Source organism: Rhinoderma darwinii, chromosome 4, assembly GCF_050947455.1.
Source record: "Rhinoderma darwinii isolate aRhiDar2 chromosome 4, aRhiDar2.hap1, whole genome shotgun sequence".
In the NCBI taxonomy this organism is placed as follows: domain Eukaryota; kingdom Metazoa; phylum Chordata; class Amphibia; order Anura; family Rhinodermatidae; genus Rhinoderma; species Rhinoderma darwinii.
This window is the reverse complement of record NC_134690.1, coordinates 155,380,115-155,396,395: the sequence shown is the minus strand read 5'-3', so window position 1 is coordinate 155,396,395 and position 16,281 is coordinate 155,380,115. Positions and strand designations below refer to the sequence as shown.

Genomic DNA, 16,281 nt, shown 5'->3' with positions numbered 1-16,281 from the left:
AAAGCAACCCTTCAGTCAAAAAGAAAAATTGAACTATAAACTACAAAAATTATAGTTCACATACCTGGTGGCCTTCTCCTGCTTATTCCTAACACCGTTCCGTTCGCCGTTGTTTCAGGCTTGCATATGAAGGGCGTTGTCTGAAATTCTTGAGACACGCCCCCTCTTCAGCGCTATGTCCGAGCACAGTGGAGAGGGTTGGGGCATGTCTCAGACTTGCATACAATGCTCTTATGCAAGTCTGAGACCGCGTCGGCCATCCTAGATACTGGACAACGTGGACCGGAATACAGGAATGGAGCCAGGAACTAGCAAGAGAAGGCCACCAGGTATGTTAAAGGCATTGTGTTGCCAGAAAAACATGTTTGTTTTTTTTTTAATTAAACATTTAGTGTGTGGGTGATTAAACATTGTTCAAATTTTTTTTATTTTTTTCACGAAATATTATAAATTAATTCTAATTTATAATACTACCCATTTTTGGTCACTAGATGGAGCTATTCCCAAAATTGCAGCATTGCAACATTGGGTTAAAAGCCCTCGCTCTAGTGAGCTCTCAGCATCCCCCCCTCCTTTATCCTGGCTAGTGCCGGGATAAACGAGGGGTTTGAACGGTGTAACCTCCTACACTGTGTGTCGCCATTTTTTGAGCTAACACACAGTGTAGTAGGTTTACATACAGTAGTAAACACACACAAACACGAACATACATTGAAATCTCTTACCTGCTCCTGCCGCTCCGGCCCGTCCGCTCCGTCTGCTGCCGCTGGTCCAAGTGCACAAATCCGGAAGCCGCGACCGGAAGTAGTAATATTACTGTCCGGCCGCGACTTCCGGTCCACAGGAAAATGGCGCCGGACGGCGCCAATTTCGAATTGGACTGTGTGGGAGCGGCGCATGCGCAGTTCCCACACAGACGCCGTACACGGAAGTCAATGGGACGGGAGCCGTTCGCAGTCCCTATGGGACTGTGGCTGCCGTATTCCATGTCTGTATGTGTCGTTAATCGACACACACAGAAATGGAACAAAAAATGGCAGCCCCCATAGGGAAGAAAAAGTGTAAAAATAAGAAAAAGTAAAACACAAACACACAAATAAATATAAACGTTTTTAATAAAGCACTAACATCTTTAACATATAAAAAAATAATTTGTGATGACACTGTTCCTTTAACTATAATTTTGCAGTTAATGTTTTGTTTTTGACTGGAGGGTTGCGTTAAACTTTAATTTAACTGTGAAATATAAAGGTGTTTTATACTGTTAAGGATTGATTACATATGTCTAGGGACCCCCGCCGATCACAAGAACATAGGTAGCAGAAACTACATCACTCCTAGACTATTTGGGCCACGTTCAGATGTGGCGGACTTGCCGCAGATTCACATGTAATACAGATGTGTCCACCCTTCCTTTTTGTTTTTTAAATTGCGCTGTTATAAAAAAAAAATTTGGGTAAATAACGTTTTTACTACATTTTTGCAAAGACATAGTAAAACATATCAAAGTGTTTATACTTTTTTTTTTATGATACCAATTCAATACAATCTCGCGTAATCCAGTAAAAAAGTATTAACGTATACTTTTTTTTAACATGGGTGTCTAAGGCTGACGGATGGCATCTGTCAAAAATATCTCACGCCATATGTTTTGATTGTCCGATTTAAGGAGAAAATGAGAGGACACATCTGTACATGCCCTGGCCCTTTTCATTATTCTCTGCCCGTTAATCTAGAACACACCCGAAGCATTGGAATTACAAATAGTGTAGTATTGTTATACTAATATAGTATTCGACTGACGGGCTGGTTCCCGTTAGTTACTTCCAATTTAAATTATAGTATAATATGGAGGAAGTATTAATTATAAAACCTAGCTTTTATTAAGCTTGAATAAAACATGGAACATCACATGTCCTATAGTGAAACATGTACTGACATACAAACCTATAAGTGTCGATGAGGCAGTGGTATATATCACTAGGCTTTGTGGACAGTATTGCTATCTGGCATGCTTAGTCTTGTAGTACTACTGTGCACTATATCTGTTCTATCTATGATCAGGTCTGCATTCAGATCTGATAGACTATCTCAAAGCCGGATAACCTAGTCTGCCTAAATTAAATTCTGAGTGCAGTGAGCAACTCCACCTCCTGCGCGTTTCACCCTATTCTGGGTTCGTCAAGGAGATGTCAGGATTATATGTAATCTGACTCATTGGTGTTTGGCAGTGGCAGCGAACGCTTCATTTCCGAGTCTTTTTGTGTATCAGTAAGACCCTCACCTTCTGGAGGTTTGGCCGTCCGATAGCCAATCACTGGCTTCATCACCCTTCTTGGTTCCCAGCATCTCATTGGACCGATTCTATTTCCGTCATCAATGGGATGTTTATGCATCATCCCTATTGGTCTAGAGCTCTGTCGGTCACTGTGCCGATTCTCAGTATTCGTTCCCATGTAATATATTATCGCAGTAAGTTCAATCATCAAATCTGAGACAAATATCTAGCCGCTACAATAATATCTCCTGTATCCATGTTTAGCTCCTCAGTGGAACAGTTATAATAGACACCTAACGGTTTTCATGAGCAACGTTAGTGATGATATCTAGCTGCCATCTTGGCTCAATACATTCTTATATAGATTAAGATAAGTTCAAGAAGACTCATTATAGAGGGGGATATAATATCGTACTATAGATTCTCTTCGAATAAACATTAGTCATAAGGATACAAAAGATCTGAAAGACTTGTCATGACAATACAACTCTGAAAAAATATATTAGTCACAACCCCTGAGATCTTCTCTAGGTTGAATTTGACCTTAACTAGTATTCTTTTACATTACCGTTGAGTGGCTTTACAGAAAACATGCACAGATTACATTATCATTGATACCCTCTGGGGTGACTGATCTCATTTTATATATCCCATTCTCCCCCTCTTGGGCTAGGCTCAACTTGCTGAAGTCCCTGGAATTGAAAAACTTGACCAAAACAAATCCTTTCCTATTTGTGCCATCCTTTACTTTAACATTGGTACATAGGTGGTGCCAACGTTCTATTTTTTTTTTTTATTTCTTTGGTTAAAAGTATATACACGCCTAAAATCTTCATTCAAAACTGAACATGCTTACACAATGACAGAATATATATTTAATGGACTACTTTTTTTCTATAGATGAGGTATTTTTCATAATATCGTCTTTTAATATTTTAGTTGGAGTGCAATGATGTAGTTCTTTTCTGGAGAATACAGCGGATGTTGGGAATTACCGCGAACACTTTGAGACAACAGTTAACAAATTCTGAAGGTATGACATGACAAATCTGACGGGGTGACAGATATTCATTTCAATGACCTGAGAGGAAATTTTATGTTGTTCTTTACATATCTTCTCATGTAATGTAATGGCAACAGAGGCCTCAACAAGTTGAAATCCTGTTCTAGGATGAGATTGAATAAAAGGAACATAATGCATGACAAACCAACTCCAAATTTATTATGCGTTTTAGACACTTTTGCCTTAATAGTTTTAAAAAGTGTCCAGAAAAGGGGAGTAAAGAGTCATAAAAAACAGCAAATTTATTAAAAATGTAAATTTTTGGGGGGGCGGAGGAGTTTGGGGTATTTGAATGGCGTCTATGTCAAGAGTTGGTGTAAGAACAAGAAATCGAGCATCTAGCAAGCTGCACCAAATCAATCATAACGCGTGCTTTATTTTGATCATGGTGCATCTTGCGCCATTTTTGCAGACTCACAAATGTTTGCACTCTACAACAATATCGATTGTGTTGATCTCAATCACTATTCAGATCAATGTCCACACATACATTGCCACTAGCCAGCTTGAATGTAAACATTGATGTGGAATGTGATTTAGGGCTTATTCAGACGAGCGTGTCTGTTTTTTGCGTTCGCAAAGAAAGAAGCGTATTTCATGCATTCTCCGTGTCCCTGTTTTTTGTTTTTTCTCATCATTTCTTTAGCAACTGCTGCATGAAAAACACGGAGACAGCACATAGATGTCGTCTGTGTGCTGTCTCCGTATTTTTCACGTACCCATTGACTTCAATGGGCATTGGGGTCCGCAAAAACTAACCAAAATAGGACGTGCAGTGAGTTTCACGCAGCGGACACATGCTGTGTGAAAACACACGGACATGGGAATAGCAGCATTAAATTGCATGGGTCCGTGCCCTGTCCGTATTTTAATATAATATGCTCGTCTGAATAATCCCTTAGACTCAGTCAGAAGGCTAAACAAGAACAGGGTAAAGGTAGAAGACGTCATGAGACCCAGGCAGAAGTGCATCCTCATGCCTATGGCCTGATAACATTTTTCTTGTGCACTATAAATCATTTCATTTATTACTACTTGTAGATCTTTTCTAAGACCTTGTACAAGGGTCTTTAGAACGTAGATTGTCTGGATACTATTGCCCATTATAGAGGTTGTCCACTCAGTAGAACCCCTGTCCACATGTCGCCATGCACTATATGGTCACCAGTTCACTTAATATTTTATACTTTTTTTTTTTTTTTTTTACAGTAAGAAGATTAGAGAAGAATGTAAAGGAGGTCTTGGAAGATTTTGCGGAAGACGGTGATAAAAAGGTTAACCTACTAACAGGAAAGAGGGTCCAACTAGCAGAAGATCTTAGTAAGTTCAATATTTTAGCCTTGTATTGCTTCATCCAGAATGCACGGCTGACCTATGTTAACTGACATTTTTGCAGACGAAGCATTTGAATTACTTTTGTTTCAAATAATACATCTGCGTTTTGGGGGAAATGTTACACAGCACTTATTGATTTCTGTAAGATTTTGTGTAAACTGAAGTATGCATTTGTAGAGATAAAAATTTTGGCAGATGTTCTACAGATGCACTAGTACTTTTTGGACTAGCGTGCCTCATACAGGGTAGTCATTCATGTCTTGTGAAGATGCGTGTCCTTGTAACGCTTAGTGCTTTGTAAACCTGTGTCATGTTGGGGGGGGGGGGGGAACAATGTGGCCAGATATTGGTATAAAAGTCTGTAGTGAATTATGAAAGTCTACATACACCGCACTAGCCTAAGATCCACATAATCTCCCTGTGACCATGCTGGGGGGAGTCTTTCAGAATCTGTCAAAGTACTTTGTCATTTATAGTACAGCAAAAAAAAAAACGTATCCCAACACAATCCTGTCAAACAAATGGCAACACTATCCTTTTTTTTTTTTTTTGTCAGCATACATTTATTCCATAGAAGTTATGGCTGTGTTACAGTATAAATATTTGGACAAATATGTATGTTTGCCATATAAGGCATGCGTGGTGTGAACAGGGCCTTGTGATGTCCGCTGCGGCCTTTCCTGAAAACGCTACATACATGACACTGTCTTCATTTCTTCAGCCTAATTGTGTTTCATTGGCGATACTGGGGTCATTTTGGGCAGCTCAACAAAACTACTACGAGTTTTGAAATCGCCTTCATTCCTTATTACAATGCAAGTGACTTGGTATGCAAGTGCAGAATGGTAGTGACTTACAGCACAATGTAGCGTGGATTCGCACACTTGTCTAGACATGTCTGCCACGTGTTGAACTCCCTGCTGATGATAGTCACTAGGGTTGCTATGTGACGTTCATTATTCATTTTTTTTTTTTTTTAGTGTAAAAGTTTTTATAATGTGTTTGTTGCTAAGTGATTCCATCAGGCGTAGCATTGTTTTCCCAATCCCAGGCAAACATTTTCTTGCCCGTCACAAGAAATTATTTTGTAGTATTGATCTTCACCTTTCGTATAGTAGGCGCATGCACTATACTGTGTATGACTCAGGATAAAGTTGCTGTGTTAGGCTTCGTTCACATCTGCGCTAGGGCTCCGTTCCATCAGAGCTTCTCGTCGGAACGGAGCCCTGACGGGCACAAACGGAAACCGTAGGTTTCCATCACCATTCATTTTAAGGTGAGGGATCCGATCCCAATGGTTTCTGTTTGTCTCAGTTGGGCAAGGGTTCCGTCATTTTGAAGGAATCCATAGCGTAGTCGACTACGCTATTCCGTCAAAACAACGGAAACCTTGCCCAACTGAGACAAACAGAAACCATTGGGATCGGATCCCTCACCATTAAAATCAATTGTGATGGAAACGGAAACCTATGGTTTGCGTTTGTGCCCGTCAGGGCTCCGTTCCGACGGAACGGAGCACTAGCGCAGATGTGAACTAATGTCTGTGTGGTATATGTAGTACCTGTATTGATTCTTTGTGGTTTATATAGTACCATGTAGTAGGTTCAGTATATCTTAACCACTTTCTGACCAGAGACTTTACCCCCCTTCCTGACCAGGCCATGAGCCAATTTAAAAGCAAATTGTTCTTCTATTACTCTTCCAATCTACATGTATTTGGTCTTGTTTTTCTCAGAACATATTGGGCTTCCATATTGTATAAAAAAAATAATAGATATATTTTACTTTTTAAAAAATGTAAAAGGAAAAACAGGAATAAAAATAAATGTGCATATGTAGTTTTAGGTGATGTTTTTTTCATTTTACATCTAGTGCATGCCAATGGGTAAACACTCCTATATACATATTTGGCAACTTCTGCCGTCTTTAATGATACCAAATATGTGTGTATGTCTTACACGCTGGGCGCAAGGCGGAGCTTACAATGAATGGTGCGCAAACTGGCTTTTGGAGAACAAATTTTCCAAAGCTGGATTTTCGGACACCATACGACCATTACAGATGTTGTGAAGAGCCAAAACACTGTCAACACCCCCACAAATGACTTTTTTAGGAAATTAGACCCATCAAGGTATTCGTTTCGTGACATATAGGAGATTTTAGCGCTCTCTTTTTTTACAGACAATTCATTGACTTTGATGGAAAAAATTAAAACTGGTATTTTTTTCCCCAAATATGTGAATTCAGGTGACTTTTTTTTTTTTTTACACCTGGTGCATGCCACTGGGTTAACACACCTAATTACATACTTGGCAACTTCTGCCAACTTCAACAATACCAAATATGTGTGCATTTCAGCCACGCTGGGCGCAAGGCGGAGCTTACAATGAATGGTGCAAACTGGCTCTTGGAGAACAAATTTTCCAAAGCTGGTTCCATAGCGATCTTTGTGTATGCGACCAGTGTCGCGGCCAATGTCGCGGTGTAGCCCCAACCTAAAACTGTACAATACATCTATACATATGATATGAAAGATAGAGATAGGTAGATAGAAATAATAATAATCTTTATTCGTATAACAAAAAATAAATCGCAATTTAATCTATCTATCTCATAGCTCTTTATCTATCTATCTATCGTCTGTCTATCTATCTATCTATCTATCTATCTATCGTCTGTCTATGTATCTATCTATCTATCTATCTTTCAATCAATGTCATATTATCTAACTTTCAATTAATATCTATCTATCTGATAGATAGATAGATAGATAGATAGATAGTAAAATACAATGTCAGCCGCACAGCCTTGTGAATCATGGATGGGTGCCGACCTGCCCGGGTCAGGGATAACAGACTTGCTGTAGTAGGATCCAAAAATCAGGCAGCACTCCAAGGTATAAGCAAAGTAGAAAAAGGTGCTTTATTGGTCCATATACACACGACGTTTCAGCTCAACGCAGGAGCCTTTCTCAAGTGAACAGATTAATGTCATGACCACACATTTATAAGAGAACCAATATTATAAAAAAGTAGTGCCAATAAAATGCAACAACACATATAAGGTTGCCAAAAGGTGCATAGTGAATTCATATATGCAACATAAATACATAACATAATACATTACAGAAAGTTATATAGGCTAACAATCTTTTAATTGTATATAATTAGATAGGATCGTGCACATGTGTAGATATCACTACACTTGAGACTCACCGAGAGTAAGGATCCGGCTCCAACGTAAACACAAAACATGTGCTGCAATCACCATTGTCGAGCTGTCAGAAGCATTAGTATTCGTGCTGCGCATGTCACGAAGGGAACGCCAATCATAGACATGCGAAGAAAATCCACAATGAGAAATTGAATTTTACGAGTGAAGGGGGAAATCCTTATCAATCCTATTTAATACAGGAAGACAATATGTACTAGAATGCCAAATATGTATGTGTGTATCTAAAGAGACCTCAGTCTACTATAAGAAAATCACATTGTCAAAATTATATATATTTATTTGCATTGTGCACAGAGAAATAAGTATTTGATCCCCTACCAACCATTAAGAGTTCAGCCTCACACAGCCCCCACCTTCCAGGTAGTGCCACACAGCCCCCACCTTCCAGGTAGTGCCACACAGCCCCCACCTCCCAGGTAGTGCCACACAGCCCCCACCTCCCAGGTAGTGCCACACAGCCCCCACCTCCCAGGTAGTGCCACACAGCCACCCTCCCTGTAGGTAGTGCCTTTGGGGTTCCCTCTAAGTGTGGAATCCCCAGCCAGAGCATTGCCGACGCTGTGTGGCACGATCTACAGAGGGCAATAAATTTTTTGGGGGTACAAACTGGGGGCCTAACTTCTATATGGGGGCATAAACAGGGTCCAACGTCTATATTGGGGCACAAAGTGACGTTTTCTGCCATTTTACTGCCGCCGTGAGTTCACGCGCAAAGGGGCCTACTAAGTCTGTATCGCCTAACGGCCCACATTAATCTGAAGCCGGCCCTGTATCTATGTCATTTCTATCTATCTATGTAATATCTCTATCTATCTAATATCGATCTATCTCATATCTATCAATCTATCTATCTTCTAATTGTCATATCTATCTCATATCTATCTATATACCTATCTACCTGTCTAATATCTCTCCTATCTATTTAAGATGGATGGATGGATATGACATGCATGGATATGACATGGATGGATAGAATTCTTTATTATACACTGTTCTCCCTCTGTTGACAGCCTGTCAGGAGAGGGAGAAGTTAGAGGGGGGGGGCGTGAGGTGGAGGGGGTGCCGCGACAATGGGGAAAGTATAGTGATCATTGTGACAGTTGTCACAATGATCACATGCCCAGAGACCTCGCTGATTATTCTCTTGGCAGAACTCTGTGATGTCAGCTGTCTAGAGATAGCTGTATCACGGCGCTAAATGCTGCTTCAGACCGGCAAACAGGCTATCTCTGCAGGACGTTCTGGAACGGCCTTGCAGAGTTAATTAAGGACCGTCCGGACGTTTATAGTCAATGGGTGGTATGGAAGTGGTTAAAGGGGTTGTCCAGTTTAGAAAACCCATTGTCCTATACCCTTTTAGAGTGTTCTGAATTAATAAGAGGGGGATCACCGGGATCCTCATCTCTTAGCTAGAGTAGAGACCGGATACAAAGATAGTGAGTGTGTGTCTGTTTCTCTCTCTCTACCCCTCTCTCTCTCTGTCTCTTTCTCTCTCTCTCTCTTTCTTTCTTTCTCTCTCTTTCTTTCTCTCTTTCTTTCTCTTTCTTTCTCTTTCTTTCTCTCTCTTTTTCTCTCTCTTTCTCTCTCTCTTTCTCTCTCTCTTTCTCTCTCTCTTTCTCTCGCTCGCTCTGTGTGTGTGTCTCTTTTTCGGTCTGTCTGTCTTAATTTTCCCTGTGGTGGCATTGCATGGAAGTTGAACACCTATTGTCTCCTCACAGATTACAAGCTTGGGGTCCCAGTAGGGTAAAAAATTGTGTCACCACATTATAAGTGCCCTATCTCATATATAAGAAGATCGGCGCAATAATGTAGGTGACAGTAATGCTTTTTATTTAGAAAAACGATCTATTTTAGACCACTTTATGAGCGATTTTTAGCTTTATGCTAATGACTTTCTTAAAGCCCAAGTGGGCGTGTTTTACTTTTAGACCAAGTGGGTGTTGTACAGAGGGGTGTATGACGCTGACCAATCACTGACCAATCAGCGTCATACACTTCTCTCCATTAATTTACACTGCACTAGCGATATAGTTATATCGCTAGTGCAGTCACTTACACAAACACTAACATTACATTACAGTCAGGATTCTGATAGTGATGTATATTCATTATCAGGACACTAGTAATGTTAGTGTTTGTGTATGTAGCTGCACATAACGATATAACTATATCGCTAGTGCAGTGTAAATGAATGGAGAGAAGTGTATGACGCTGATTGGTCACTGATTGGTCAGCGTCATACACTCCTATACAACGCCCACTTGGTCTAAAGTAAAGCACGCCCAGTTGGGCATTAAGAAAATCTTTAGCATAAAGCTAAAAATCGCTCATAAACTGGTTTAAAATAGATTGTTTTCTAAATAAAAAGCATTACTGTCACCTACATTATAGCGCCGATCTTCTTATATAGGAGATAGGGCACTTATAATGTGGTGACAGAGCCTCTTTAACAGTAGACAAAGATATTGCCCAAATAAATATTTTAAGTGTTACAGAAATGATGTAGTGTTGTTCATTATAACCTTATCTTTGTCTACGGAAATTACTTCATTGTTTGTGGCAAAGTTAAATGGGTTGTCCGGTTTAAGCAAATTTATTTTATTTTTTTGTATCATTACAATTTTCTAATATGCTATTGGTTTTAAATACTCCGTTTTCAAGATTTCTGCTTGTTTATTCAGTAGGAACATTTATTGTTTACTTCTAGTGTGAAATGTCCATGGTCATGTGATGGACACTCCGGTTCATGGCTGGTTTCAGTATGTGTATCAGAGCTGTGTCTTCCAACTATCCCAGCACCTGTGTGTCAGTAATTTTTTTTTCTTTTGCTTCTAAGTGCTATTTCCAGTCAGTGCAGGGTTAACAAGAGGCAAGTAAGTAAATAAGTCACTTCAGATGAAAAGTGTAAATGTGATACCCAGCCATTTGAACACTTGGAGGTAGTGTATAGATACAAATCACTCAGTGGCGGGGGACAGCTTTGAAGTTGTGGAAGTGTGAGCTTTGTGTTCGGCGCAGACGTCGGGGCCTAATCAGCCCCTGGATCTGTTTCACTGCTATATTAAGAAAGTAGCAGCGCTTTCGCCAGAGGCTTTCCCCAGCTTCAAGAGTTGAAAAGGAGGAATGTTTGTGGTTTTGTTTGGGTTGTTTAATATCATAAAGGCAGGAAATCCATATCTCGTCTTGTTCTCCTATACAAAATACTCTTTACGTTATCCAAGCTGCAGGGGAGAAATTTGAAGAATTAGTTTTTCATAAGCCATGTCTTTGATTAGCCACAGATATAGTCTGGTATTATTAACCGAACGAGCATGCTATTTCATGTGGCTTTTTTATGCTCGGTACAGAAAGGTTATTTATTATTCCTTCCAATTATACAAGTCCTTCCACTGTAATTTAAAATGCATGCGAAGAATATGAAACAACAAAGAGGTTATACAGGAACAGAAAAAACGCGAAAAGTAGCCGGGCTTTTCTAATTCTGCACAACCCCATTAACGTGCAATTTCTTCTCTTCATTAGACTGACGTACTGGTAATTCATTATCAGAACAATTGTCTGATCTTTGCATTTACACAAAGAGTTGCTTTGCAACAATGGGATTATCAATTATTCCTGGGAAAGAACAGCGTTCCCATCACACCTCCAGGACTAGACTACGACCTCCGCTGCACAATCCCATACAGAGTTGGTTTATCTAACCTGAATCGCATCGTGCGATGATTCCAGTAGTCAAGCTTTTCTGTGCTTGAGTTTCACAAAAATTAAAGTGAATGAGAAGGTCACATAGCAATCCTCTTTTACTGTTTTACACAACTTGTAAGTCACACCCAAGGTGTAAATCCATCTGCATCCCCATGTCGCAGATGGATTGAGTCACAAATCATGCCCTTTATGGCTTAAAGGCGTTGTCCTATGAATTACTTTTATACTAAAAGTCCCGAAATGCTGTTAACAGTTGTTTTAGACTAAATTGCAGTGTTTCAAGCATATATAAAAAAAATACCTTTCTCATTTTTTTTAATTCCCTGTGTCCCCCTTGGTGCTGCTGCTAGTATACGGTGCTTGGGGCAGGGTCCGAGCAGAATCCGTATGCTTCAGCCTCTGGCATCTGACATTATAGTCCCTTCTTACTACCCCTGCAGATAGCTAACATGAGATCTAGCATAGTGAAGCTGTATACTGTGTGACCTCTAGTGAAAATATAATTAAATAAAACAAAGACTGAGTGGACATGTGCAGGGTTCATATCTGCTGTCCGGAGGCAGAACTTTACAATTCTAACAAGCTGAGATGGATTCTACTGAGCTATACTGCTCTTCTAATGCGGAGGCTCTGCTCCTTCCCTGACAAGCAGGGCAGAAAGCTATTTCTATTAGCTGCTCTACAATGGACAGAGGATCACTACACCGAGAACTGGTTGTGAGGAGATTGACTAAGCATGCATGTCCGCCAGTCCTTATTAGGAGAACGTGCACATTGCTATACACTTTGAATGTCAGGTAGCGCCATACTATGAAAGTAAATGTCACAGTTCTTCACACTATGCTTTTTTTTTTAACATCATGTAAATGGCAAACATTGTTAATTTTTAATGATCTATTCAATGAATATGATTTTTAATGATGGAACAAGCAGTTTAACATATATCAATTGTAATGATTTGTATGGTTTCCTTTTTTTAAATTGATCGTGCACACATAAAAAGCATTGTTTTCAAAATGTGCCGCAAATCTACAGCAACATCCACCACCAATTTTGACACAGATTTGCTGTGGATTTAAAGAGGCTCTGTCACCAGATTTTCAAACCCCTATCTCGTATTGCAGCAGATCGGCGCTGCAATGTAGATTACAGTAACGTTTTTATTTTTTAAAAAACGAGCATTTTTGGCCAAGTTATGACCATTTTTGTAGTTATGCAAATGAGGCTTGCAAAAGTCCAAGTAGGTGTGTTTAAAAGTAAAAGTCCAAGTGGGCGTGTATTATGTGCGTACATCGGGGCGTTTTTACTACTTTTACTAGCTGGCCGTTCTGATGAGAAGTATCATCCACTTCTCTTCACAACGCCCAGCTTCTGGCAGTGCAGACACAGCCGTGTTCTCGAGAGATCACGCTGTGGCGTCACTCACAGGTCCTGCATCGTGTCAGACGAGCGGGGACACATCGGCACCAGAGGCTACAGATGATTCTGCAGCAGCATCGGCGTTTGCAGGTAAGTAGCTACATCGACTTACCTGCTAACGCCGATGCTGCAGAATCAACTGAAGCCTCTGGTGCCGATGTGTCCGACACGATGCAGGACCTGTGAGTGACGTCACAGATCTGCACTGCCAGAAGCTGGGCGTTCTGAAGAGAAGTGGATGATACTTATCGTCAGAGCGGCCAGCTAGTAAAAGTAGTAAACACGCCCCGATGTACACACATAATACACGCCCAGTTGGACTTTTACTTTTAAACACACCCACTTGGACTTTTGCAAGCCTCATTTGCATAACTACAAAAATGGTCATAACTTGGCCAAAAATGCTCGTTTTTTAAAAAATAAAAACGTTACTGTAATCTACATTGCAGCGCTGATCTGCTGCAATAGCAGATAGGGGCTGCAAAATCTGGTGACAGAGCCTCTTTAAGTACTACTGGGCGTGTTTAAAGTTATGTCCAAGTGGGCGTGTATTGTGTGTGTGTGTACATCTGGGCGTTTTTACTAGCTGGGCTAGTAAGCATCATACACTTCTAGTCACAACGTTTCTAGTCACTTCTAGTCACTACATTCGTCAGCATCATACACTTCTAGTCACAACGCTCAGCTAGTAAAACAAGTAAAAACGCCCAGATGTACGCACACAATACACGCCCAGTTGGACTTTTACTTTAAACACGCCCAGTTGTACTTAAGAAAGGTTCATTTGCATAAATATAAAAATGGTCATAACTTGGCCAAAAATGCTCGTTTTTGAAAAAAACAAAATGTTACTGTAATCTACATTGCAGCGCCGATCTGCTGCAATACGAGATAGGGGTTTGAAAATCTGGTGACAGAGCCTCTTTAAGACCATATATGCAGCAGAATGTTTTTGCCATGTGCGCCCTTCGCCTCATGGAGTGTTCTGTCACCCAACTAATGTCACCTAGACCCGGTCTACTTATAAAATAAAAATACTGCCTATGCTTATTGATATGTTAAAATTAGCAATAATACTGAATGAAAGCAAAGCATTTTAAGGCCATGTTCAGGTTCTTCCAGGATTTAGGTGCGGATAACGCTTCTAAATCATGACAAAATCCTGTAACATTCCACTGGCAATGCATGTGAATAGTGTATTTTATATCCCATTCACACACTCCGTAAAATATCTGCGCAGAACAATGAACGTGCTGCAGATTTTAAAATCCTCAGCATGCTCATTCTTGCCGCGGTTTCCACGCTGAAAAGCAGCAGAGTAACTCCATTGAATTGCAATGGGACTAATCCATGTACTGATTCAGTGGCTAGCCTGCGGCAGAAATCCATGTTTTAGCCGTGGATCTTCTAAAAACCCACGCAGCATTTGCATGTGGACTGAGGCCATGTTCACACAACACAGGTTTGCCAAAGGGGCTCCGACAAATTGTTTCCCTAATTGAAACAATCCCTTTGCTCGTTTATTGCTACACTTGTTTATTTCCTGTTCGAGTATACGACCTGTCATTTTTTCACAAATTTAACATTCGATCACTATTTTCTCAATACGTAAGGACTCCCAGACGACTATTTCATGAGTGATACAATTTTGATATTGTGATCTGCAAATCGCTGTGTGTAAAGGCCATTGCTCGATGGTTTTGCAATAATAATGGTCACATGTATAGAGGCATTGTCTTCTTCTTGGCTGTAGTTAGAAAAAAAAGCGGTTGAAACGCTGAATCATACGCAGTATCAAAGCGTGTATCACACAGACATGATATATTTTTTTTTCTTTTCTGCTCTGGTTGGGGCTTGCTAAACAAGTGGTTTGTATATTAAGTGGAGTTACAAAACTGGATTGACTTGCTGTGTTCTTGTGTGTGATATATGAATTGAGTGCTTGCTAAAAAGTTTGCAAAACTGACACAATTTAAAACCCCTTTTTTCCTTCTTCGCTTCTGTCCTGCTGTGCAGCTGACTAGGGGGAGGGGTTAACTGCTCCCAGGTGGTATAAATTAGCCCTCAGGCCTCTGTAGATCTTGCTCCGTTTTGGCTTGCTAAACAAGTGGTTTGTAGATCAAGTGGAGTTACAAAACCGGAGTAGAAAAGAGGAGTTAAAGAGGCTCTGTCACCAGATTTTGCAACCCCTATCTGCTATTGCAGCAGATCGGCGCTGCAATGTAGATTACAGTAACGTTTTTATTTTTAAAAAACGAGCATTTTTGGCCAAGTTATGACCATTTTCGTATTTATGCAAATGAGGCTCGCAAAAGTACAACTGGGCGTGTTGAAAAGTAAAAGTACAACTGGGCGTGTATTATGTGCGTACATCGGGGCGTTTTTAATACTTTTACTAGCTGGGCGTTCTGATGAGAAGTATTAACCACTTCTCTTCAGAACGCCCAGCTTCTGGCAGTGCAGACACAGCCGTGTTCTCGAGAGATCACGCTGTGACGTCACTCACAGGTCCTGCATCGTGTCAGACGAGCGAGGACACATCGGCACCAGAGGCTACAGATGATTCTGCAGCAGCATCGGCGTTTGCAGGTAAGTCGATGTAGCTACTTACCTGCAAATGCTGATGCTGCTGCAGAATCAAGTGTAGCCTCTGGTGCCTACACGATGCAGGACCTGTGAGTGACGTCACAGTGCTGCACTGCCAGAAGCTGGGCGTTGTGAAGAGAAGTGGATGATACTTCTATACACAACGCCCAGCTAGTAAAAGTAGTAAACACGCCCCGATGTACGCACATAATACACGCCCAGTTGTACTTTTACTTTTCAACACGCCCAGTTGTACTTTTGCAAGCCTCATTTGCATAAATACAAAAATGGTCATAACTTGGCCAAAAATGCTCGTTTTTTAAAAATAAAAACGTTACTGTAATCTACATTGCAGCGCCGATCTGCTGCAATAGCAGATAGGGGCTGCAAAATCTGGTGACAGAGCCTCTTTAAAGAGGCTCTGTCACCAGATTATAAATGCCCTATCTCCTACATAATCTGATCGGCGCTGGAATGTAGAGAACAGCAGTGGTTTTTATTTTGAAAAACAATCAATTTTCACTAAAGTTATGACCTATTTTAGCTTTATGCTAATTACTTTCTTAATGCCCAACTGGGTGTGTTTTTACTTTTGACCAAGTGGGTGTTGTGGAGAGAAGTGTATGACGTAGACCAATCAGTAATCAATCAGCGTCATACA

At 40.5% G+C, this 16,281-nt stretch overlaps 1 protein-coding gene across 4 annotated transcripts in view; it reads left to right on the top strand.

Moving 5' to 3' along the window:
* The window catches only part of OPA1 (OPA1 mitochondrial dynamin like GTPase), a 110,875-nt gene that overhangs the window by 73,270 nt on the left and 21,324 nt on the right, over positions 1-16,281 (top strand). For all 4 annotated transcript variants that reach the window (XM_075861758.1, XM_075861756.1, XM_075861757.1 and 1 more), the window contains 2 exons: positions 3,218-3,311; positions 4,551-4,661. In XM_075861758.1, the coding sequence (XP_075717873.1) occupies positions 3,218-3,311; positions 4,551-4,661 (205 nt within the window). The remainder of the gene's footprint in view (positions 1-3,217; positions 3,312-4,550; positions 4,662-16,281) is intronic.